We start from the raw sequence: 25861 nt of genomic DNA on the forward strand, positions 1-25861 counted from the left end.
TAAATGTATATCATTGTACAGTTGTCCCTTGGTATCTATGGGGGATTGGTTCCAGGTTCTCCCCCTAGATAGCCAATTCCACAGTTGCTCAAGTCCCTTATAATAAAATGGTATAGTATATGCATATGACTCATGCATATCTCCCATATTTTTAAAATGATCTCTAAATTACTTATAATATTTAATACAATGTAATTAGAGAACAATGACAAGAATAAAAAGTCTGTACATGTTCAGTACAGATCCAACTATCCATTTTTCCCCCCAAATATTTTCAATCCAGTCAACTGACTTCATGGATACAGAACCCATGGATACGAAGGGCCAACTGTATTCTCAAAGTTAACAAAAAACCCTGGCATCTGAATACACTGTAATGGAATATGTCAAGGGTTTATCTAAAAAAAAGTTAACAGATTAAAAAAAATGACAACCCTAAGTATTTAAAGAGGTTTATTAAATCATCTTATCACAAAGATGGAAACATACAAATTAGAAACATGCAACCATCATCTTCCACAGTCAAGTCAAAATGTCAAATATTTTCTTGTTTCGGCAGATGAAAAATTCAGATCTTATACCCAACTACTTATTCACCCTGAATATTTAAGTCAGTCTTCCTGAAAGTACCCAGGGTAGCAAATAACAAAATGCAAACTATTATATAAAGAAAGTGCAGTTAAAAAGGAAACTATGTGGCAAGTACCCCCTTTCCCTTCCCACCCCCAATTAAAGGCAAACAATGGCACTTTGCTCTTGCTTAACCTAGATTGTCTTCAAAAACTACTAAAATGTAAAAGACTTAACAAAAAAACAAAAAGACATTTAATACATGTCCAAAAAGCTCCTTAGTGTTTGAAAATAAATGCTTAAACAAAAGACAACATATTTTATATCAAACAAGTTTGAAGAGCCCTGAATTGCAGCATTCTGTAAAATAAACAAGACAAAAAGCTGGTATAGGATTTATTGTCAAAGGCAGAATTTCTTCAGGCAGGTAAGTAAGGAGGTGGTGGCTCTTTTTCAGGCATTTTCACAGCCATTTCATAGGTTGGCAAAACGTACTAAAGAGAGAAAAAAAAATGGTATCAGATTTAATTCTCCTTTAAAATCCTTTCTAAGATAATTCAGCTTGCAGACTTTATGCCCTAATTAGGGTTATACAAAACCATAAAGAGCTGAAAAAACTGCTAGCTAAAATGCTCCTGAGTAGATGCCTGAATAAGCTGAAATTTTACCAAGATTACGAGCGAAGGGGAGGTTGGGGAGAGGGAGGTGGGGAGAGAGAATTCTGCTTCTGGACAAGGATTCCTAGATAGGCAGGCAGTGGGTGTCACTGCTCTGCCTTCGTTCTAGTGTGACTGATAAAGTGCCAGTGCCAATTACAGTTTAGGTGTTGAGGAGTTGGGTTAAACCATGCAATAGGAAACCCCCAATAAGATGCTAGCTCCTGGATCCTGACTTTCATCACAATCAGCTTGTAGTCAGAAGATCATGAACTCATATCATGTCTTCGAGGGTAACAGGCACACCTATGCAGTGGAGGAGTGGCATTCCAATCTAAGTGACTCCAAGTGTGACAGCCCGGCCCTAGATGGGCCACATGTATTTTATATGCTGAAAACTTGGGAAGGTAGTACAGCAGCAATTAGAGGGCTGTGAAAGGTAGGCTTCCCCAAAAGACCCATGAAACCACTGTATTCATCTCCCAGACAGGTCAGCTCCCCCTTTGGATCATATGGATATTTTTTGAAAACAACACAAGTTTCAGTCAACGGGACTCCCCATCCTTAGAAGCCCCAGGCTACATGGGCCTAACACAGCTGTTTCCTGCCTTGTCTCCCCCACAAACATGACACTCATGAGGACCTCTAATGAATAAACCTAATACCAAACTGGATGAGACAAGCAACCCATGTACTCAGGATTCCAAGTGGAAAATGTTGAATCCTGTGGATTTTAAGCTGTTCATAAAAGTACCCAGGGTTCATGCTCAAACCATAGATTACAGCATGAAAGAGAAAGTCAAGCTCCAGATTCTTCTCTTGGAACAGTCAATAGTGACTGGCGACCTTTTACTCTATCCAACAGTAGCTAACCTGAGGAGGTGCTTCAAAGGCAGGGTACACAGCAATCTCTGGCACGTTTCGGTTGTTGATGTATTTATAGCAGTTCCAAACACAGTTGATTAGATAAGCCTGGAAGAATAAAAACAAAGTTGACATCTGCTAGAAACTCAACAGACTAACCTGCTCTAAAATGCCGGTGACTTAGAATGCTTTCCCCACACGTCCTCAGTGTATAAGGGAACTGACCTCTGTGTGGACCCAGCACAGGCCAGGCCCTTTCCCTACTTGCTCTCATTTAAATGTCACAAGTTTCACCACCAACATTTCGGAGAGAAACCAGAGATGGAGTTTCAGTTCAGGTCAGTCAACCCACTGTGCTGCAGAAGAAATTCTGGGTTTCCGAACCTTGGGAATTTTAAAAGATTTTCAATACAAATCGTGAACTCCTTTCAAAAACATAAAAAGTAGGTCCTTTCACTTAGAGAAGGATCCTGACAGTTACAACCACTCCTTGGAAACAAGACAGAAAACATTCCCTAGAAGCTATCTCTGCTAGTGTGCCAGAATAAACACTGTCCCCACAAATCCTCCATCTCCTGTGACTTGAAAGGTGATAGGTGGCAAAAAGGTTTAGATTCACGGTGTCAGTCTCAGTCACCCCTAAAGATTGAGTCAGCAACGTACCTTAAAAATGATGAATAAGGCAAAGAACACCAGAACAATGAACAGGAGGCAGCTGGAGTCCAAGGCCAGGAGGTCATCTTTGTAGGGAAAATCAGGCTATTAAAAAAACACACACACATTTACAAGTCAGCCATCGCATTAGCACTTGCTGATAACCTGGAGAGCAGCTGAAGAATACAAAGGCATCAAAGTCAAAAGTGATATTTTAATAAAAATGTATAAGCAGAATTTAATCCAAAGTGCTCTTAAGCCTTATCACCATTAATGCATGCTAACAATCACTTACAGTACATTTGTTTGATAACCCACAATGCTCCGAAAAGTCTAAATTTAGATCATTTTCTGTTTACTTTTCATTATTTTCCACCTTTCTGACCTTTGGAAAAACACTATCGCCTATATGGCACTGGAGATCTGTCCCTGTATCACTTGCATCATTAACTCAGGAGATGCTCAGGTCTACACAAGTTCTACAGATAAACTGGGTTATTTTAATGCTATCGGGGAAAATTATTTTTCTAAATGTCAATCATTTGTCTCCACTCTTATCAGACAGGGGCAAAAAATACATCCACTGGTTACAATGCCAAGCAAGACATAAGTTTTACTGCAGACATACTCTTGTTCTACTGAAAAGCACCAGCTATATTCACTTAAATACTTATTCAGCCCTGACTGTGTATAAGGCAATGAGCTAAGTTCAGGGAGAAAGGCATTATAAAAGAAGAATTTCAGATTTAAAAGCTAGCCAACAGAGGAAATACCTTCCAGTCTGAGGCACTAAGTGAACAAAACAGAGGAGAGAAAACACCAGGGTCTGTGAAAGGAATAATAAATTTTTATGTTCTTTTCTATAAAGCTAATTTAATTTTTTAAAGTTATGCTTGTTTTTAATGGAAATGTCAACATGAAGGCCTAAATAATTACATTTAAAAAGCAACATAAACAGAAATCCCAAAGGACTGAAAAAAATAGAAAAAAAATTAAAAAGAACCCACCACTCCCCAAACCATAGCCAGGTTGTCTCCTTGGGTAAAAAAGCTGTTTTTTTAATCTTCATCTACAAACAAAAAGAAAAACACAGAAGGTGGCAGCTCATGAGGGAATGCTATGCTAAGGGTTTTATTCAGAAGGCAGGGAAGCACCACTTGAAATTTCTCCACCGGAGATAACATGAGCAGAGAGCCACACAGAAGCCGCTGACTGTGGCTGACCAGGCCAACAGGCCCTGCCCCCGGCCACTCTCTCCAGCCTTCCCACCCTTCCTCTGTGTGCCAGCCACCATGGCCAGCTTCTAGTGCCCTCACTATGCTGCTTGTTGCCTCAATGTCTCTTTTATCTGGAACATTGTCTTCTATACTTTCTCTATCTTAATTCCTATTCAAACTCCTGAGTACAATTCAAATCTCACTTCCCAGCCCAGGTTTAGTACCCATGTGATATCCACTCCCATAGTAACCTACAATGGTGTATCAGTAACTGTTAACTTCCTGATTCCTTTACCAGGAAATAAGCTCCACTGATGCATCTCTATGACCTAGCAGAGCACCTTGCACGTAAGAGGAACCAGCTAATGTTTTCTGAATAAATGAATGATGAATTTGGTGGTGTGGAAAATGGGCTAGGCAGGAAATCTGATAGTGGGAAGAAAAGTTCTGAAAGCACTTTGGAAATGAACTGAGGATGACCCTGCCAATTTTCATCTACCTGGATCCCGTATCTCCTTCTGACCACCTCCATGAAGCCCTCATTGTCCACTCAGCCCAGAGTTTTCTCTGCCCCCTCCATATGACATTAATCAAAGTTCCTATTTGCTGCTGCTGTGACAGCTCCCGTTTGTTATCACAGGTAACATCTTCATGTATCTTGACTCCCCAAATATTACAGTTTGCTCACTAAAGATGAGGCAGTTATCTTTATATCCACACCATTCACCAATAGTGCCTAGCAAAGGGCTACAAACATAATAGGAACTGGAATACTTGCTACAGATGTCTGTAAAGACAAAAAGCTAGTCACTTAAAGAGTGCCATACACAGTCAAATTATTGTACCTTTGGACATTCAAACACAAAAGCTGAACTACTAGTTCCACAATATCCATTTCTAGGAATTCTTAATACTGAATTATCCAAATGTATGGTAAGAAATTACTCCATTTTCATCTTGCTAGTTTTGTCACAGTAGCTAATAGAGCAGAAATAATTATTTTAAGACACTTTTAAGAGCAAGTGGAGTACTTAAAAATAATACCAAAAGGCTGATTCAGAATTTAAATGTAAACATTTTACTCAAAATGAAAAAAATAAGTTTAATGAGCATACACACTTACTAATTGATCCAGATACTCTTTGATTCTTGGCAAATAGGTGAGAGAACTAATAGCAACCAGGCAACTGAGGACAAAGTCAAAAAGCCGGTAACAGAAGAATGGAATCAGCCAACCCACTTGATACTGGAGAAAAAAATAACAACCACAACATTGTATCACATATAGGAAATTACTAAGCTCCTCTAAGGTCAAACTCTAAAAGCTGAAAATACAGTATACTTACAGAAATTGCTCCATAAACCAGCATTGAACTGATTATAAACATAAGAACAGAGACGGCAAAAAGAACACAGGCATTATCTAAGAAAACAAAAACAAAAATCTAATTAAGCTACTTACACAACAAAAAGAACAAAACTTCACTGAAAGCTAGCTTTAAAATACTAAATTTAAATATTTTCAAAATTGGCTATAAAAAGATCTAAGGCCAAGAGGGTAAAAGAAAAAAAATCAAAGACTCAGCATGAAGTAATGAACCTTGAGACACTCACACAAAGCACTTATTTGTTAAATCGCTACAACAACTCACTGACATGAGTTTAGAATGGCACATGAACCACATTCTCTGCTAGAGAAACAAGTCCCTGTGCCCTCATGAGCCCAGGAGTCTGAAGATGTGCAAACAGATCATTATAATCCAATGTGTCAAGTGCTACAACAGAGGCAGAAACAATTTGTTTTGCCTGAAGCATCAGGAAAAAATACGAAGAAATGACACAAGATGGGTCTTACGAGATGAGTAGGGTTTAGCTGGAAGGAATGGCTGGCAATTGCTTAAAAGACAGATGTATTAAACTCAGAATGCTACCTACATTACCTCTTGCCCTAGATAAATATTACCTGAAATTCAAAGTTCTCCATTAATCTCGCTTCCCCACCCAACCTCCCAAACACTAAAATTCATTGCTTCCTGCACCCTGTAACTATGTTACACACACTACTTTCTTCTTTGTTCCAACTCTCCATTAATCCATGCTCACTGATTTTTTTACAAAACAGCTAAGTAATCTCAAGCAATTCTAAACTTTGCCTGACTTACTGAGTTTCTCAGCACAAATCTGTAGTTCATTCTGTGACTCTGGACAGTTTGCTCTTTTTTTTTTTTTTTTTTGAGGCAGTCTTGCTCTGTTGTCCAGGCTGGAGTGCAGTGGTGCAATCTCGGTTCACTGCAACCTCTGCCTCCCAGGTTCATGCAATTATCTTGCCTTAGCCTCCCGAGTAGCTGGAGTTACAGGCAAGCACCACCACATTCGGCTAACTTTTATATTTCTAGTATAGAGACAAAGTTTCACCATGTTGGCCAGGCTGGTATAAACTCCCGACCTCAGGTGATCCGTCTGGGCAGAGATTAAGAAACTGGGGCGGATGGGCATGGCAACCTACACCTGTAATCTCAGTACTCTGGGAGGCTAAAGTGGGAAAATCACTTGAGGCCAGGAATTCAAGACCAGCCTTGGCAATACAGCAAGACCCCATATGTACAAAAGATGTTTTAAAAATTAAAAAAAAAAAAAAAATACTGAGGGCACTAATAATGATGAATGACTAGAACAACTGCTGAATCTTCCCTATTGGGTAAATGTATATATAACCTTTTTTTTTCCCTTTGAGACACTCTCACTCTGTCACCCAGGCTGGAGTGCAGTGGCACAATCTCGGCTCACTGCAACCTCTACCCCTGGGGTTCAAGCTATTCTCTTGCCTCAGCCTCCAGAGTAGCTAGGATTGCAGGCCTGCGCCACACGCCCAGCTAATTTTTATATTTTTAATAGAGATGGGGTTTCACCATGTTAGCCAGGCTGGTCTCAAACTCCTGACCTCAAGTGATTCACCTGCCTCGGCCTCCCAAAGTGATGGGATTACAGGCGTGAGCCACATGCCCAGCATTTATAAATAATCTTATCACCGGGCAATCATCAGTATTTGGCACTAAACTAGGAATAGTCCTGTTTACTTTTTTCTTAGAAGATACAGGATAAATGTTAAGAATTTAAAGGACTTCCCTGCTACAACATGCAAACTTTCACTCAGAAGAATTCAGGTAAAAACAAAATATGAAATTAAACAGGTCTTATCAAATTTGAAAGCAAAATTTGTAATTCAAATAATCAGCTTTCAAGAGTCTGCTATGGGCTGGGCACAGTGGCTCATGCCTATAATCTCAGCACTTTGGGAGGCTGAGGTGGGAGGGTCACTTGAAGCCGGGAGCTCAACACCAGCCCAGTAAAAGACAGGGAGAACCCATCTCCACAAAAATTTAGCTACTCAGGCAGTGAGGTGGTAGGATCACTTGAGCTCAGGAATTCTGGGTTACAGTGAGCTATTACTGCACCACTGCACTCCAGTTGGGGCAACAAAGAAAGAACTTTTCTCTAAAAAAATTTTTTAAACTAATAAGTAATATGTGATTTTTAAAATGAAGGGCACTGGCCAGGCACAGTGGCTTATGCCTGTAATCCCAGCACTCTGGGAGGCTAAGGCGGGTGGATCACCTGAGGTTGAGAGTTCTAGACCAACCTGACCAACATGGAGAAACTACTAAAAATACAAAAAATCAGCTGGGTGTGGTGACACGTGCCTGTAATCCCAGCTACTCAGGAGGCTGAGGCAGGAGAATTGCTTGAACCCGGGAGGCAGAGGTTGCAGTGAGCCAAGATCGCACCACTGCACTCCAGCCTGGGCAACAAGAGCAAAACTCTGTCTCAAAAAAAAGGAGGGCATTTATCCCATTCATGAGGGTAGAGCCCTCATGGCCTAATCACCACACAAGGGTCCTACCTCTTAGTATCATCACCTTGGAAGTTAAGCTCCAACATAAGAATTTTGGAGAGACACATATATTCTAACCATAGAGCTTTCTTCTCCTTTCTATTAGTAGCTACTTTAAAAACAGTCTTACGAAGCCTGCATGCTTATTTTGATTTCAAGGTACATTTTACACATTTCTCAAAAACCTAATAGTCCATTACTTCTTCTGGCTAGAAATGCTCTATTGTAATCCTCACTGAGTATCTCTGAAAAACCCATCAAAATACTTTCCTGCCTCAGCAAGAATGACTTAAATATAATTTACCTTGTTACCCTTATTATATAACCATTTTAACTTTCTGAAATGTAACTTAAGCATAATCTCATCAATCTTCTAAATAACTAGTGTGTGTGTAGAGAGACATGTGCCAAATAACATTTTGGTCCACAATGGACTGTATGATGATGGTTCCATAACACTGTAATAGTGTATTTACAGTATTACTATGTTTTTCTGTCTTTAGATACACACTTATTTGTCACTGTATGACAACTGCCTACAGTATTCAGCACAGTAACCTGCTGCACAGGTTTTAGCCTAGGAGCCTCTACCACACAGCCTAGGTGTACAGTAGGCTATGTGTAGGTACACCCTATGATGTTCACACAACAATATCATCCAGTGACATTTCTCGGAATATGTCCCCATCATTAAACAACACATGACTGTATACAAAAATTAGCAGGGGAGATTTTTTTTTTTTTCAATTAAACACATACCAGCCATTCTCTCAGATGAATAGTAATTACCGATGACTTCATACTGAATGTTGACAGCTGGCATGGAGTTTGGATGAGTCACTTCCACAGTCAGCAAAATTGCCATCAATAGGTTTACTACCTGGAAAAGGTAACAATCTATCAGTTACATTAATTACCATTATGACACAAACTTAGCACAATCTCAGCACAATCTCTCATATTTAAGATTGTCTTACTTGAAGTAACACAGATATGAAACAGTGGGAGACTACCTGTGAGATAAAACAATACACAATTACCACTATAAGACTAACTTAAAAATAAGTATTTTATAAAGTATAAATAATATTAACCATTTCAGAGATAAGATGTATAACCAATACACCAGAATAAAATTACACAAAAATTAAAACTAAAGAATCATTACAAATGGTTCATATTCAAAGCTACCTATTTATTCATATACCAATCTCAGAATTTCTGGGTTTGAAGAAGTTACTGTTCATCTGTTATATTTATTCATCAGATGCCCAAAACTCCTACACAGCATCTCTCATCTGGTGACAGACAACTCACTATTTCCTCTTGAGCTAGACTCAAATGCTTAAGAGACTTACCAACATTCTGAAAGTCATTTAACTCATCTACGGGTCTTAATTCTTTTTTTTTTTTTTTTTTTTTTGTTATATAGAGTCTCTTGTTGTCCAGGCTGGAGTGCAGTGGTACAATCTCAGCTCACTGAAGCCTTCCCTTCCTAGGCTCATGTGATCCTCCCACCTCAGCCACCCAGTAGCTGGGATTACAGGTGCCCACCACGATATCCAGGTGATTTTTGTATTTTCAGTAGAGACGGGGTTTCACTATGTTGGCCAGGCTGGTCTCTAATTCCTGACCTCAAGTGACACGCCCAGCCCCAGCCTCCCAAAGTGCTGGTATTACAGGCATGAGCCACCACGCCCAGCCTTAAATCTACCTTTTGAGATAACGTGCTCTCCCTTCTAAATAAGTGCTCCAATACCTGAAAACAGCCTCCAAATACTGTGTTTTCTAGAACAGACATTCAGATCTTTAAGCCATTCCTCTGACTAGCATGTTTCCTAGCTACCTATTTCCCTTTTGTCTTCCTCTTTACACGTGCTCCAGTTTGATGGACATATATTAAAATGAGGTAAGGTCAGCCTGGTCAGAACACAATGAGATCTCAGTTCTCATACGCTGGCTAACAAATTTCAATTAATGCAACCTGAAGTTGTACTGAGGTTTTTTGTTTTTGCTAGAAACAAGGCCTCACCATATTGCCTAGGCTAGTCTTGAACTCTTGGCCTCAAGTGATCCTCCTGCTTTAGCCTCCCAACATGCTAGGATTACAGGCATGAGCCACCACACCCGGCCTGCACTGGCTTTATAAATTTTCTGAATATTACATGAATATCACTCCCTAAAACACCAAGTTCTTTTTCACACTTGATTGTGCTAAGCTACCACCTGTACCTGTACAGTTGGATTCAGAGGCTCAAGCACAGGCCTTAATATACCTGTAATTGAGTTTCATCTTATTATTCTTGCCTATGAAGATTTTCTGGATGTAGATTCTGACACACTACAGATTTACTGCCTGTCTCAACTTCCTGAATTTAGGATCAGCATGTAACCAGTATCTCTATCTAAGTCACTAACAAAAGAGAACAGAGCCGAGGACAAAGCTGCTAGAGGCTGCCCCTTCCCATTAACCAGCAACTTCTGAATAAAATTGTTTAGCTATTCAGAGGAACATCCTGCTGAAATTCCATCATATCTGATGAATCTTCCTAGTCTCCCAGGGTTGTAAATGCATTTTAAAAGGAAATGAGTTGTGCCCATAGTTGTTGGCCAATCCCTGCAATATCCCAGGAGGCTTCACTGCATTTAAGTACTCGGAAAGAGTACTGTTAATGACTCAAGATAGAAATCTCACGTAGGATTGGAGTTAGGTTCCTTACCTAACATAGTAAAGTTCACAGAATTTGCCCTCCTTCCCTTTGTGAAAATGTGAACATCTGGAATTTTCAAGGGTTATTAAGTTCCTATCATTAGTATTTTATTTTTATTCAGTTCATTTTTGAGATGGAGTCTCGCTGTCGCCCAGGCTGGAGCGCAGTGGCGTGATCTCGGTTCACTGCAGCCTCCACCTCCTGGGTTCAAGTGATTCTCCTACCTCAGCCTCCCAAGTAGCTGGGACTTTTTTTTTTTTTGGGACTGAGCCTCGCTTTGTCGCCCAGGCTGAAGTGCAGTGGTGCAATCTCAGCTCACTGCAGCTTCCATCTCTTGGGTTCAAGCGATTCTTACACCTCAGCCTCCCGAGTAGCTGGGACTACAGGCACGCGCCATCAAGCCTGGCTAATTTTTGTATTTTTAGTAGAGGCGGGATTTCGCCATGTTGGCCAGGCTAGTCTCAAACTCCAGACCTCAAGTGATCCACCAGCCTCGGCCTCCCAAAGTGCTGGGATTACAGGTGTGAGCCACTGTGTCAGCCAGCTAGCAATAGTATTTTAAGCAAACTATTATATACTTCTCTCCTGTTTCACCTTGAATGATAAATACACAGGAAATGCATTTTCCTCTTATCAGCTGAAGTCATTTCACTAACATCCACTAGATAAGCAGATCAAGTTTTATCTTTAGGGTAGGTGATCTAAACAATGTCACAATATCAAATTTGGAATCAGCCAATATATATTGAGGATATACTCTATGACATGTGTATTTACGTATATTACTTCACTTATTCCTCACAACAACCCATGAAGTAAGTATTACTAAAGCCCATGTGCAGATGGGGAAACTAAGATTCAGTAAAGCTATATAACTTGTGTTAAGCTTGCTGAGCTGACAGATGGGAGAATCAGGATACAAGTCTGTTTTTTAAGACATCTCCTTCTCAGCACTACATGATTATTAATAATCATTCCCCAGTAACTCCTGTTTTAAGGTGTTTCCCAAAGAAACCATTATCTAAAGCTATACAATGTTTAGACTTTACTCTCTATGTTCAGCAGCATGCCTCTTTCCTTGCATTGTTCAGAGGCAAGGCACGTTATCTTTCAATTCTTGAGAGGACTTACCAGGAACAATCACTTTTGCAAGGTGGCTCTCCCCAATTGAAGGCTGACTTTTTTGTTGCCCACATTTGCTGCAATGGGTTTTGGCCAGTGTGTGTGGTATATGAGTATGAGCTAATACAACTAGGTGAATTAATTACTGAACAATCGGATATATCTACTAAAACGTTGTATGTTCTGTGTATGGAAATCAGTTTGAAATCAATTAGGCAAACTCTTCTTTGCAAAACACAGTATAATCACAGTGAAAAAGCTCTCTGCAGTACAGAAATTCCTTTGTCAAGAAAAGCATGCAAACTCAATTACTAAATGAAGGGAATGACATGCCAAAAAATATTTAGGAGTTCTATTTTCCCTTCTTAAATATTTTTATCACATGAAGGATTTCTAAAAATCTCACACCTATAGTCCCAGCTACTTGGGAGGCTGAGGTGGGAAGGATTGCCTGAGCTCTGGAAACCAGCCTGGGCAACAATAGCAAGACTGTCTCTTAAAAAACAAAACACAAAACTCAACTCTTTTCTTCTCTTCCATGGGTAAGTCACACACTCATCCACTATTATCTTCTTTTAGTACTAGAGACACTTCAAGTTTCATTTCACTGTGGGTCACACGACTGAAGATTAAAAAAAAAAAAAAACATAGGGCTAATCAAAAGGACCAAGAAATGGTGAAATAAATTTCAGAGCTACTTCAAAAAGCTTTTTTCCATTAGATCACGTCATTTCATTAGAACCCCAACTTAAATCTTAAAGTATTACACTGGAAAACCCATCCTTGTGACTTTAAAAAAATTTTTTTTGTAGAGACAGAGTCTCAGTATGTTGTCCAGTCTGGTCTCGAACTTCTGGCCCCAAGTGATCCTATTGCACTGGCCTTCCAAAGTGCTAGGATGACAGGCACGAGCCACTGCTCCTGGTATCCTTTGATCTTAAACATATTCACCAATGAACCTTGTGCTCATATGTAAGTCCTGGCAACTTACCTCTGATTAAAGTTGATATTTCTAAATTACATGTTTAGCTTTTTAAAAAATACATAAAATTAACTGTAGTCTTACAATATAAAATTTCTCTGAAAATATCCAACTATGTACTAACTATTACAAAAACTTATTCCTGATTCATTTCCTTTCACTGTACTCAGGAAAGAAAGTTAATAAAAATGTAATTTAAAAAGAATGATTAAGCTGGGGACAGTGGTGTGTGCCGGCAGTCCCCGCTGGTCAGGTGCCTGAGGTGGGAGATCGCTTGAGCCCAGTTCAAGACTGCAGTGTGCTATAATCGTGCCACTGCACACCAGCACAGGCAACACAGCAAAACCCCATTAAAAAAAAAAAAAAGAGATTAAATTATTAACTTCTAAACTTGGCAATATGGAGAGGTATAGAATACAGCAATATTTTAGCAGCATAGGCTGCGGATTCACCACTTAATATGTTAACAGTACTGTAAATTTAATCAGTCAAACCAGGTGGTGTGCATTTTTTCAAAGCTTCTTGTACATCTTATATAAGTGTGTACCACAAGAAATCTGTTAGATTTGACTTGTTACAAAATAACTGTTTCAGATCCATGGAAGCACAGGGTCTAGAGAGAGGAATTCTTTGTTTTCTTCTTTCACTGCCACATCTATTCCAGAAGATTCTTTGGAGACTAAAAAAAATCATTTTTCAGTTTTCCCACAGTAATTTGCCCAGAACCAGTATCTACTGAGATAATAATTAAAACAGTGTGTCTGGTTTAAGGAGGCATCCAGATAAGAGCTTCCCATGCAGAGAAAGCACCCACAGGAGGGTCAGTCCACAGAACTAAGCAAAGTCTGTTATCTGATACAGATCAAAAGTGACTATCTCTAAAACGTTTTTCAGCCATAAAAAAGGATGAGTTCATGTCCTTTGCAGGGACATGGATGAAGCTGGAAACCATCATTCTCAGCGAACTATCACAAGGACAGAAAACCAAACACCGCATGTTCTCACTCATAGGTGGGAACTGAAAAATGAGAACACTTGGACACAGGGTGGGGAACATCACACACCCACACGGGGGCCTGTAGAGGGTGGGAGGGAGGGGGAGGGATAGCATTAGTAGAAATAACTAATGTAAATGATGAGTTGATGGGTGCAGCAAACCAACATGGTACATGCATACCTATGTAACAAACCTGCACGTTGTGCACATGTACCCTATAACTTAAAAGTATAATTTAAAAAAAAAAAAAAGTTTTTTGCTGTTTACTGTTACATGCAGATACAACTGAGTATTCACAATATTTTTTGGAGGAGACAGTTCATATATATTATATTTTTATTTTGTTTTATTTGGTAGAGAGGGGGTTTCGTCATGTTGCTCACGCTGGTCTTGAACTCCTGGGCAATTCACCTGCCTTGGCCTCCCAAAACGCTGGCATTACAGGCGTGAGCCACTGCCCTTATAAAGTAAGACATCACCCTCTTCCCTCCAGGAGAACATCTTGCTGTAGGGAGAAAAATAAGAGAAAAGGACAATCCTACCAATGTGTACTGAGTACTATTTAATAAGTACATACAAGAAGTATCTAGAAACTTTTGCAGGTGCACCGTGGGAAAAACAGATCCCTCTGGCTAGGAAGTAAAGAAAGCTTGGCTGGGCACGGTAGCTCACGCCTGTAATCCCAGCACTTTGGGAGGCCGAAGCAGGTGGATCATGAGGTCAGGAGATCGAGGCCATCCTGGACAACATGGTGAAACTCCGTCTATACTAAAATACTAACAATTAGCTGGGCATGGTGGTGGGTGCCTGTAGTCCCAGCTATATGGGAGGCTGGGGAGGGGAATTGCTTGAACCCGGGAGGCAGAGGTTGCAGTGAGCCGAGATCGCACCACTGCACTCCAGCTTGGCAACAGAGCAAGACTCCGTCTCAAAAAAAAAAAAAAAGCTTTACCATGAAAACATGTGAGTTAACCATTAAATTATCTTAACTTGGCAAAACGTTGCTAATAGTTGAAGCTGGGTGATGAACAAATGGGAGGTTTTCGTACTATTTCACTACTTTTGCATGTATGAAAATGTCCTTAACAAAACTTTTAGAAAGTGACTTGCGAGGACAGCAACATTTCAGGGAGAAGGAATAGCATATGCAAATGTGGAGGCACAAAACTTCCTTTTTTTTAAGGAAGGAAACTAACTGAAATATAAACAAGCTATGCTTACTTGAGGTCAGAGGTGAGGGCTGGAAAGGAATAGAACTTAAGGAAATCTGTTTTTACTTCTCTCCCAGATATAGAACTTCAAACTGCTTATGGTTGAGACACTCATGAAAAATTAGCCATATATTAAGTCTAAGAGATAAAATTATTACAAATGCTCAAAATGTAGTCTTGTGGTACACACCATTAACCACAAAGTGTATCTACCACAGCACACTTTCAAGTCCATTTTCAATTATTCAATAAACATTTGAGCTTATACCTCATAAGAAACTTGTTTAAAATCAACTGGCTTCAAATTCTTCAATAAATGATAGAGAAAACAATTTCAGGAATGAGAGAATTTAAACATGAGCTTATTCTGAAATTTCCCGTTACTTCACCAGGTACACTTCTTTTCTATCTGAAACACCAAAGGCTAACACTTCAGGGCTGGTACCTCCAGTGCATATGATAACTCGTTCTGGCTTTCTCTATGCTCCACAGCACTATTTTCCATACAATGAATATTTTAGTATATAGTGTTACAATACTTTAACACTAGACCAGTAGAAGCTGTGGCTAGAAAGCAATGAGACTGTATCAGATACAGTCACTCAGAGCGAGGGAGAGGGGCATCCCCAAGTTCCAAATGACACAGGGGGAATCAGCATCTCAGAAGTCCGGCCCAGGTAATGTAAAAAGAAACATGAATATTCTCCCATGCAGACTGCGAATTATTGCCTCATCAGGAATCAAGGAAGAGAGTACCTCGACAAGGCAGGTAGGGAGCGAAGTGACATTTAATACTCACTTATCCCCATATTGTTCCTCTTAGTAAAGTAGCTTCTGAGAACAAAATGCACTACTTGGACAGGCCCTCTTTGCTTCAAAGTATTATACTACATTTTGGCCTAAGTGGTCTTGTATCATAAGTATTACATGTCTCCCCAAGTTGGCAGAGACTCTTTACATTGCTATGGTATTGAAGCTACACTTTTGAAAGTCATCAACAAAACTAATGGCCTTTGTCCAGTACTTATTCTGATTAGAATCTGGTATTACTGATCACGTTCCCCTTTTCCTCATGACTGTACCATATGTTTTTCATATCTGTGCTCCAAGTTTTTTGTGATACCATAAACATCTTAAGGGCAGATGCTGTGTTAGACAAGAAACATTTGAGAGTCTAGCGCTTGGCAGGTAATAGGAAAACAAAAGGCAAATGACACATAGCCCCTGTCATTTATTCCTTTTATATGTCCACCAAAGCCTTTTACACTGCAGGTGGTCAGTAAATCTCTTAACCAATTTAAGACAGGTTAAATGATTTAAGTAGTTTACAATAAAATGTTTTACACGAATTTGAGAAGTCTATGCAAAGAACAGCTATGGCATCTTTTTAAAATTGTGAAACTAAAGCATGGTCTTCAGAGATAATGTGAACCCTTCTCATAACAAGGGCTTACAGTAGGGAACAGATGTAAACTCCTCACTCCCTACTTTGAAAGAATAAACGCCCCTACTGAAGTTTTTCTCTCTGCATTTTGAGTTTCCTGTTTGTAGTTCCCACTTTATCCTGCTATTCTATTCCTTTTCCAGCTGAACCCACAGCATCAAAACATCTGCCTGAGAAAAAACTGAAAAGAAATACAGCCAATTACGTTCGGATGGTTGAAATAGAAATGGTGGTATTCTCTTCTTGAGGAGTTAGGAATCCTTTGTTCTGTGAGTGGAGGGAAGGATCTGAGAAGAAACAGGAAGACTAAGACTGCAGGCGAGAGAGCCAGGCCGATGGATTCTCTTAAATAGGAAAGAAAGTCATATTCTGGGGGCGAGGAAGACGGAATTGAGTAAGAGGCTTGAGGATCCTCAAGGTATGAATTATTCATTTAGGGAAATAGAAGGCAGAGCTAAGGACAAACAAAAGAAATTAGACCCAGCCCCTCAGCAAAATGGAGAAGATATAAAAGGAAGTCAGAAACATAATGCAGCTGATGGCCATTAACTATATGACGTTTAGTATTCCAAATCAGTTAAAATACAGAACGAAAGAGCCTCTGAGGGAAAATGTGATATAGTTCTATCAATAAGGCGGTATTTCTGAACATAAAAGTATAGGAAACATGAAAATAAACTCAGCACAAGCAAACCTACACATTTGTGTTGTTTTTTAAACGTACATCAGAAACAAGACGGTAAGAAACAACAGGGCAGGTAGGAGTCAAGTGGAGTCAGGTGGTCCTCCGGAGGTGGGCCATGAAACAGTATCTGCCTCATTTAAGATGATTCTCATCTGGCGTTTTTCCAAATGCTTACTAATGATTTCAAGACAATGAGTATGAAGAAGCAGCAAGTACAGAGAAAACAGATTGTGTCTGGGATAACTCTCCTCCTCTTTTACAGTTAAGTATCAAAAACTGCACAGTATCACCAACGTCACCCACACAACCACATTCACGAAGTCATTAAAGAAAGTGGCCAAGTCGACCATGTAGGAAGTTTGTCACAGCCTCGGAAAAGTCATAATAACCTAAAACTACCTAAACTGAATCCCATATTTGGAAGTCAGCGAGAAGTTAGGTTTAATGTGCATGGATACTATAAATGGTGAATTAAAAAAGAAAAATCACAAACGTATTACTAGTGAATCGCCAGGCAACAACAGTGTCAACTTGGTTAGGGCAGAATCACACATATCTTGGAACCCAGGAGATATCAGCTTAGGTGGCCAAGATGGAGAGGGCTCTCAATAAAGGTCTCTGTAAAAACAGCGGATCGGCTACGAAAAGCACCTACTGCGCAGGGAGGAGGCTGCACCAGGACAAAAGCTGGTCAGGCGTCAACTCAGGCAAAACCTATCGCCCCCAAGCGATTCTGGAGACGCAAGAGAGGCGCTGAAACAAAACAAAGTCCAAGAAACACGGACAACGGGGTTACCGCCGGATCTTTCGCTTTCCCAACGGGAAGACCAATATCGCAACTAGGCTACATTTATCAAGGTCCGCTCCTAATTATTTCATCAGGGGAAAAAATTCCAGGGAGCGCTGGATAGGAGCAAGGGAGGGGCTGCCTTTCAGATCGCAGAAATACAACAAGAGCCAAAACAGAAGAATTCCCACTAAATCCTAGCACCCTCGTCCCTTCGCCTGCATCGCCTCTGCTCTCTCAAGCCCGCTTTTCTCCTCAGATTCTTGCCAAAGAACAATCTCCCCATGCTTACCACCGCCCCTCGCCCCCCACTCCGATTCCTGAACAAGGTTACTTCCCCAAAGTCCCTGGATTTCATGCTGAGTTGGCGCGCCCTAAAAAGCAGCGTCCCCCCAAGTCCCCGCCCCACCCAACACCCCGTTTTCAGTCCCACCCCCTCCCCATGCCCCCCAGACATGCGCGCCACGCCCGCCCGCCTTACCATGTACCAGGTCCCCAGGATGATTGTCCCAGTGCGGACATGGCAACAGCCGCAGCACCGGGTGCTGTAGAACCGGTCACTGCGGCTCCGTTTAAAAGTCATGGACACCATCGTAACAGGCGGGCCTCTTTCTTGTCCGGGCCCCTGACAAACGTTCTCCACCCGCAGACAAACTCAAACGGCTCTTTCAAGGCCCCCAAACCCAACGACGCGTCTTCAAGCCAGCCCCCGGCTCGGGCCCCTGCCAGTTTTCTCGCGCCTGCGCACTGAGCGCAGCGACTTCGGCTTACCCACCCCTTTCCCTCCCACAAAGGCCAATGGAGAGCGGAAGGCTGGATGGACCGGACTTCTGATTGGAAAAACTTAAGAGATTGACAAGCCCTCACGCTCAATTAGAAGTGCAACTCGCCTCAGCGAGTCTCCGCCTGTTACGTGAGGGCAAGGGCTGGCTCTTGGGCCTAGGATAGTTGCGGATAGGTATAGCCCCGTAGTTCACTATCCCCGAGATGAGACCTGCAAGAAAAGAGGCATTTAATGGGAAAAGGGAGACACGAGACAGCGCGGATGGCAAAAAGCGGGCACAAGGGGCTTTTCTGAGCAATGTGTGCCACGTACTGCTTGGGAAGCGTCACAGGCTGATAACGTGACCTTTGCGCGCAGCTCGATTATTGCGCGGGCTGGGGGCGGGGCCTGCGAGGAAGGGACGGGGCCAAGCCCAGCCTGGAGAGGTCCTCGGCCCTGTAGCGGAAATGGGAGGCTGCTTGGAGGAGTGGAGGGGCTGGATTAACACCCTCCCTACCCTCCGAAGCCTCCTTGGTGGGGGCGAAGAAAGACTATCCAACCCTGCCAAAGGCAAAAAGATTAAGGATAAATGAAAACAAAATAACGTGGAAGAACTGCTTAGCTGCTGGGTTTTTAGAGATGAGTGATTTTTTGTAGTGAAAAATTATGAAACACTTTGAAATGGACAAAAAAATACTGAATGTCTTCAATGAAAAAACAGTCATAGTTTGGCACACTGAACCGAGCATTCTGTTACTAGGGGGGCTGTCCGCCTTTGTGGTGCTTTACAGAACTCTGTAAGACCCCCTCCACTGGACTTGATATTGTATCTTACCCCTCCTTGGGAAAAGCCATTTTGCATCGATTTGTAAATTCATTCCCCAGCCCTGATGCAACAATATAGTTGGGTGCTTTGAATTCTGCTTAGAGCTGGTTCTAACGGCTTACTGGTCCCCTTGTTAATGAGTAAATAAATTTTTTACACGTGTTCGTTTTGCATTTGTTTAAGACCTGTGACTTTACCTTTAAAAAATGTATTTATCATTTAATGCTTTGGTAAGCACACTTCTTTTCAGAGACTAGAAAGGGCTTCCCTTCTGCCAGGGCGTATTCTTAGCCAGAGACCACAGTGAATTCAGAGTAAAGGTTATTTCTTTGGCATGACCCGAACACTGCCTGAAATTATGTATGTATTTGTTGATTATCTCCCCAATAAAATACAGATTTTAGGAGAGCAGAGACTATTTGTTAACCACGGAAGGAGTTGTCCATGGAGCTTACTGTCAAACCATCTGGGAAGCAGTAGTTAATCCAGCCCACCCTAAAGGATGGGGTGTGGCTGGCTATTTAACTCAATGAATTATGACATTTCTCTACTTATATAGGGAGTAGATTATCTTAACTCCGCCTCACAATTACATATCCCTTATTTTGTTCAAGGCACAGATCCAGTCACTTTATTTTGAATCATTTCATCCCTACAACTCACTCAGATAGGTACTTTTATGTTATTTAATTCTACAGAGAAGTTAAATTACATATCCGAGAGTGCAAGGCCAGTGTCAGAACTGAGATTAAAACCTGTTGTGCCAATAGTTTCCAAACTTGGCTGCACATTGGCATCACTTGAGAATCTTTACCAACCACTGATGCCTGCTTACTATTCCAGACCTTCTGATTTAACTGGCATGGGTGAAGCCTGGGCATTGACAATTTTGAAAGCTCTCCAGGTGATCCTAATGTGCAGCACTGTTATTCTGTCTTGATATGAAATGTGGCAGACAAAAATAAATACAATACAATAAAAAAGAATACAAAGATAAGATCGGGGAGCCAGGCACAGTGGCTCACGCCTGTAATCCCAGCACTTTGGGAGGCTGACGCAGGCAGATCACCTGAAGTCAGGAGTTTGAGACCAGACTGACCAACACGGAGAAACTCTGTCTCTACTAAAATACAAAAAATTAGCTGGACGTGGTGGCACATGCCTGTAATCCCAGCTACTTGGGAAGCTGAGGCAGGAGAATCGCTGAAACCTGGGAGGTGGAGGTTGCGGTGAGCCGAGATCTCACCATTTCACTCCAGCCTGGGCAACAAGAGCAAAACTCCATCTCAAAAACAACAAAATCAGGGGAAATTATCCGATTTCTCTAGAAGCCGAAATCAATTCAAAATCAGGCGTACATAGCATGGCATCAGATCAGCTCATAAGGGCTGCTCTCCCTGTACTGGGACTACCCCAGGCAAGGAACCAGGGAGGTGTAAATCATTAGAGACTTGCAACATAAACGCATCTGATAGCAATAATGGAAGCATACCCTGAGAATGACCCTGTATGGTAGATGCACCTGAATGTGTGCTCTGAGCTAGGGAATCTGGGAGTGGCCAACCCAGAGATTTATTCTGTTTCTATGATAAACATCTTAAACCCCCACCCCCACCCACTGGCCCATCCCTTGGAACATGGCCCATACAGTGTATTAGGGTCCTGAGTTTTGGGTTAAATGCAGGTTGCCAGGTAGAGGTCGTTAGTGGGAGGCTGTTCAGTGAAAATGCTGTATAAACGGCATGGTGTTTACAGGCAGTTGCGGTTTTCCTGCCCTTGGGCCATGCAGTTACGTTGTCCAGCCCGCTGCCAGGGGACAGTAGAAAGGGAGATGTGTTGTCCACCCCACTGCCACTGGACCACTTCTATACATAGCTTGTTCTTCTGTCCAACCCGCTGCCATGGACTATTCCCCCTCTGTCACCACCGGACTGTAAGCTCCTAATACAAACCCATGTCTCATTTACTGGCTCTCCAGTCTCTTCTTGGCCTCTTGATCCTGGTACCTTCTCTACTGAGGTTAGTAGGAGTTTGGCACAACAATAGCATACATAACTGGATTAGAGGAGTGAAATACGGTTATGGAGTTTTGTCTGGATAATTTTTATCTAATATATATAGACCAACTTTTTTGAGAAAATCTTAAGGTACTATTGGCAAAACAACCCATCTTTTGGGGATAGGGAAAGGAAAGTTAACATTTTTAGGAGAAAATAGCTTAGGAAAACTCACAACGAAAGAAATTAGAGTGAGGCTGAAGCTCTTTAGCTAACATAGTTTAACCTATTTTTCTCTTTTATATGTGTTAGTCTATTCACATTAGTTTATTTTTATTGAGAATCTATTATATTCCATGTGATGAGGATACGAGAATGAACTAGACAATATATACCTACTGTGTAGCCACAAAAATCTAAAGTAAAAAAAAGTATTAAAAAAAAAAAAAAAAAAAAAAGGCCGGGCGCGATGGTTCAAGCCTGTAATCCCAGCACTTTGAGAGGCCGAGATGGGCGGATCATGAGGTCAGGAGATCAAGACCATCCTGGCTAACACGGTGAAACCCCGTCTCTCCTAAAAAATACAAAAAAACTAGCCGGGCGAGGTGGCGGGCGCCTGTATTCCCAGCTACTCGGGAGGCTGAGGCAGGAGAATGGCGTAAATCCCGGAGGTGGAGCTTGCAGTGAGCCGAGATCCGGCCACTGCACTCCAGCCTGGGCGACCAACTCAGACTCTGTCTCAAAAAAAAAAAAAAAAAAACCAACACAGCAGATACCGCGCCTTTCCGTGGAGTGTTTGTAGTCTACAGGGGAAAAAACCTCAATGAGCATTTTCAGTCTTCATCCCATCTCTTAAAGCATTTTTATGTTGACTCTTCCTTAGAGCTAGAAGTTGTTTCTTGGCTTCTGATTAACCACCCACTATTTTTTTCTGTGTACTTCTCAGGCAGCTCCTTCTTATTCTTCTTTGTAGTTCCCCCTTCTACTGTCCTTCCCCCTAAATATTGGTGCTCTTGAGGGCTGTGTATCACTCTCCTTTCTTTTCTCATTTTAACTTTTCCCAGTTGTCAGTTATTTACAAGATGATTTCCCCATGTATTCGTCCATTTTCACACTGCTATAAAGAACTACCTGAGACTGGGTAATTTGTAAAGAAAAGAGCTTTAATTGATTCACAGTTCATCTTTCTAGAAATAGTTTAGCTTCCTGGCCAGGTACAGTGGCTCACACCTGTAATCCCAGCATTTTGGGAGGCCAAGGCAGGCAGATCACTTGAACTCAGGAGTTCGAGACCAGCCTAGGCAAAATGGCAAAACCCCATCTATACAAAACTGCAAAAGTTAGCTGGGCATGGTTACGCATGGTCCCAGCTGCTCGGGAGGCTTGAGGTACAAGAATCGCTTGAACCCGGGAGGCAGAGGTGAGCCAACATCGCACCACTACACTCTAGTCTAGGCGACAAAGTGAGACTCCGTCTCAAAAACAAAAACAAAAACAAAACAAAAAAAGGTCCCTAATTGTGTAAGTTTCTAGCTCCACAAGAGCCAGTTCACTCCATGACCCATCCAAGAGGAAAGACGTAGAGATAAATGGCATTGGTAGTTTGCCAACCATTCAAATGAATTAAAGTGAAGCTCAAAGTTTACAAATCTCACCAATATGGTCAGAGTTTACAGCCAATCTTTCAATTCCCCACTCCTAATGGAGAACAGATAATGTAGGGATAGGGATACCAGACTCTAAGTAAATCCCCCAGCATGGAAGACAGGGTCCAGACAATTAGAAAATAGGGTCTAGGAGAAAATGTAAAGAGAACTTAGAAAAGAAAAAAAAAAAAGACACTCTGAGCATACATCAAGAATAAGGTGCCAAATCAATTACACAGGACAAAAAAAAATCTTAGAAATTAACAGCATGGGAGCAGAAATGAAAAACTCAAGATTGGAAAATAAAGTTGAGAAAATTTCCCAAAAGCACATAAAAAGACAAAGACATGTAAAATAAGAAAGAAAAAAATTAAAATTAGAGAATTAGTCCAAGATATCCAATATCTGAATAACAGGAATTTCTGAAAAAGAGGAAGTCATCATCATAGTAACATTTCCTAGATCTAAAAGAATGAATTTCCAAGACTGAAAGTATCTGCTGAGTGACCATATTATTGGAATAAAATAGATCCATGTAAAGGCACATCGGAGTGAAATTTCAAGACAGTGGGGACAAAGAGAAGATTCTATGAGCTTCCAGGAAGAGGGAAGGAAAAACAAGCCATATAGAAAAATTCATAGTCAAATAGCCTTAGGCTTCTCCATAACTCTGGACTCTAGAACACAATAGAGATTTTCTTTCAAAATTATGGGTAGAAAATGTTTACAATTTGTAATTCTACACACAGCCAAACTGTCAAGTATAAGGATATAATAAACACAGTTTCAGATAAGTCTCAAAAAATTTACCTCCTATATATCTTTTTCTCAGCCACTAGATGTTATGCTCCATCAAAATGAAATGAGATGAATACATTAAAGAGGAAATGTGGGATGCAGAAAACAGGAGATTCAACATAAGTGAGATGTGGATGAAGACTCCAGAGAACAATAGAGATTTCAGTATGAAGACTGTACATTAGGTATAGAGGTCAACCATTTCAGATTGGAGCACAATCATCATTTTTGCCTTCTGTAATTCTACTGGGTTTTCATCTTAACGAAGCTACTTGAGGATGTACTCCACCCAAAAAAGGAGAAAACCAAGAGGAAGAGATGAGAACCAAAAAACCAGAGATCAAACTAAGGACAAAAGTCAAGTAAATTTCATAATATGAAAGCAAAAGAAAGTCTCAGGATGACAGCTGTGCAGGGGGCCTAGAAAGCCATCAGTACTAATAGAAGAGAATGAAGGTATCAGGGAGCAAGAAAGAAATTAGAACTGATAGGCTACCTAATTGGGTAGATCTGGCAGGAAAACTACAATGAAAGGTATTGGGAAAGTGTGGCAAAACTGAGCAAATGACAAGCACAAAGAAAATTAAGCAATTTAGTAAACAAGGCAATTATTATAAGTTCAAGAAAAACAAAAATTTAGAAAAGCAATGTAATCAGAGTGTACCACAGTATGTAGCTGTGAATAGTAATTACATGGGCATAATCAAATAAACATTGAATATTGGGTATCTTATAAAACTTTGGGATATGTTTATTTTGGGAGGGTTGGGAGGAAGGGGAATAGATGACAGTCCAAGAGTGATCGGTCTTCATCTACCACAATGCAAGCCAATAGTTAATGTCAAAAGTTGATTTATAATCATTATGGAAAAACAATATGGAAGTTTCTCAAAAATCTAAAAATAGAACTACCATATGACCCAGAAACCCCATTACTGGGTATTTATCCAAAGGGAAGGAAATTAGTATATTGAAGAGATACCTGCACCCTCATGTTCATTGTAGCTCTATTCACAATAGTCAAGACACGGAACCAACTTAAGTGCACATCAACAGATGAATGGATACAGAAAATGTGGTATATATACACAATCAAATACTGTTCAGCCATAAAAAAGAATGAAATCCTGTCAACTGAAGCAACGTACCTGAACCTGGAGGACATTATGTTACGTAAAATAAATCAGGTACATAAAGATAAATACCACATGCTGTCACTCATATGTGGGAGCTAAAAATGGAGCTCATAGAGGTAGAGAGTAGAATAAACATTATTAGAGACTGAGAAGAGAAGGAGGGAGAGGAGGAGGGGGAGAGGCTGGTTAACAGATACAAAAGTACTATACAGCTGGATAGGAGGAATAAATTCTAGTGTTCTGCAGCACTGTGAGGTGAATATGGTTACCAAAAATGTAGTGCATATTTTCAGTAATCTAGAAGAGAGGATTTTGAATGTGCACAACACAAAGAAATGATAAATGTTCAAGGTGATAGATATGCTAATTTTCCTGATCTGATCATTGCTTATTACACACATTAGGCTCGTGGCTAACACCTGTAATCCTAGCACTTTGGGAGGCCAAGGCAGGGGAACTGAACTAGTCGCTTTTTCGTGGAGCACCATTCTGTTTTAAAGAACGACTGACAGGCAAATATTAATATTCAGACATGAATATTTGGCAGTCACTTTCTTGAAAATGAATGAAGTGAGCCTGTCTGTCCCTTCAAGGAAAGCAACTAGAGTATTTGTGGGCAGTGATTAAATTAGAGCTTTCAAGAGGAAAATTAGAGATTTGGAAGAAATAGTGTCCACCACCATGAGCTTGACAGTGATAATTCAAGACTTTTGTGATGAGATTAGAGGTGAAATAAACTAATGTGATTTTTGTTGTTGTCTAATGTTGTCAAAATTTGACTATCTGCATAATTAAATGAACCATTTGCCAAAGAACCAAGGCATAATGTTATAAAATCACGCATAAATAAAAGAGCCAGTCAAATGCAAGATAGACCAATGATTTTTAATGTAACAGTTTGAA

The 25861-nt window shown here is 40.7% G+C and overlaps 1 protein-coding gene across 1 annotated transcript; it reads right to left on the minus strand.

Annotated features, from left to right (window-relative positions):
• Positions 1–436: 436 nt before the first annotated feature.
• On the minus strand, positions 437–18920 carry LAPTM4A (lysosomal protein transmembrane 4 alpha). The gene is made up of 7 exons (XM_023229941.1): positions 18274–18920; positions 8613–8733; positions 5308–5384; positions 5085–5207; positions 2754–2849; positions 2100–2198; positions 437–1064 (listed from the first exon to the last, which is right to left on the minus strand). The coding sequence occupies exons 1-7, from the start codon at positions 18382–18384 to the stop codon at positions 990–992; spliced, it is 702 nt and encodes a 233-aa protein (XP_023085709.1). The 5' UTR covers positions 18385–18920; the 3' UTR covers positions 437–989.
• Between the last annotated feature and the right edge of the window lie 6941 nt (positions 18921–25861).

Source organism: Piliocolobus tephrosceles, chromosome 15 (genome assembly GCF_002776525.5).
Source record: "Piliocolobus tephrosceles isolate RC106 chromosome 15, ASM277652v3, whole genome shotgun sequence".
NCBI classification, from domain to species: Eukaryota; Metazoa; Chordata; class Mammalia; order Primates; family Cercopithecidae; genus Piliocolobus; species Piliocolobus tephrosceles.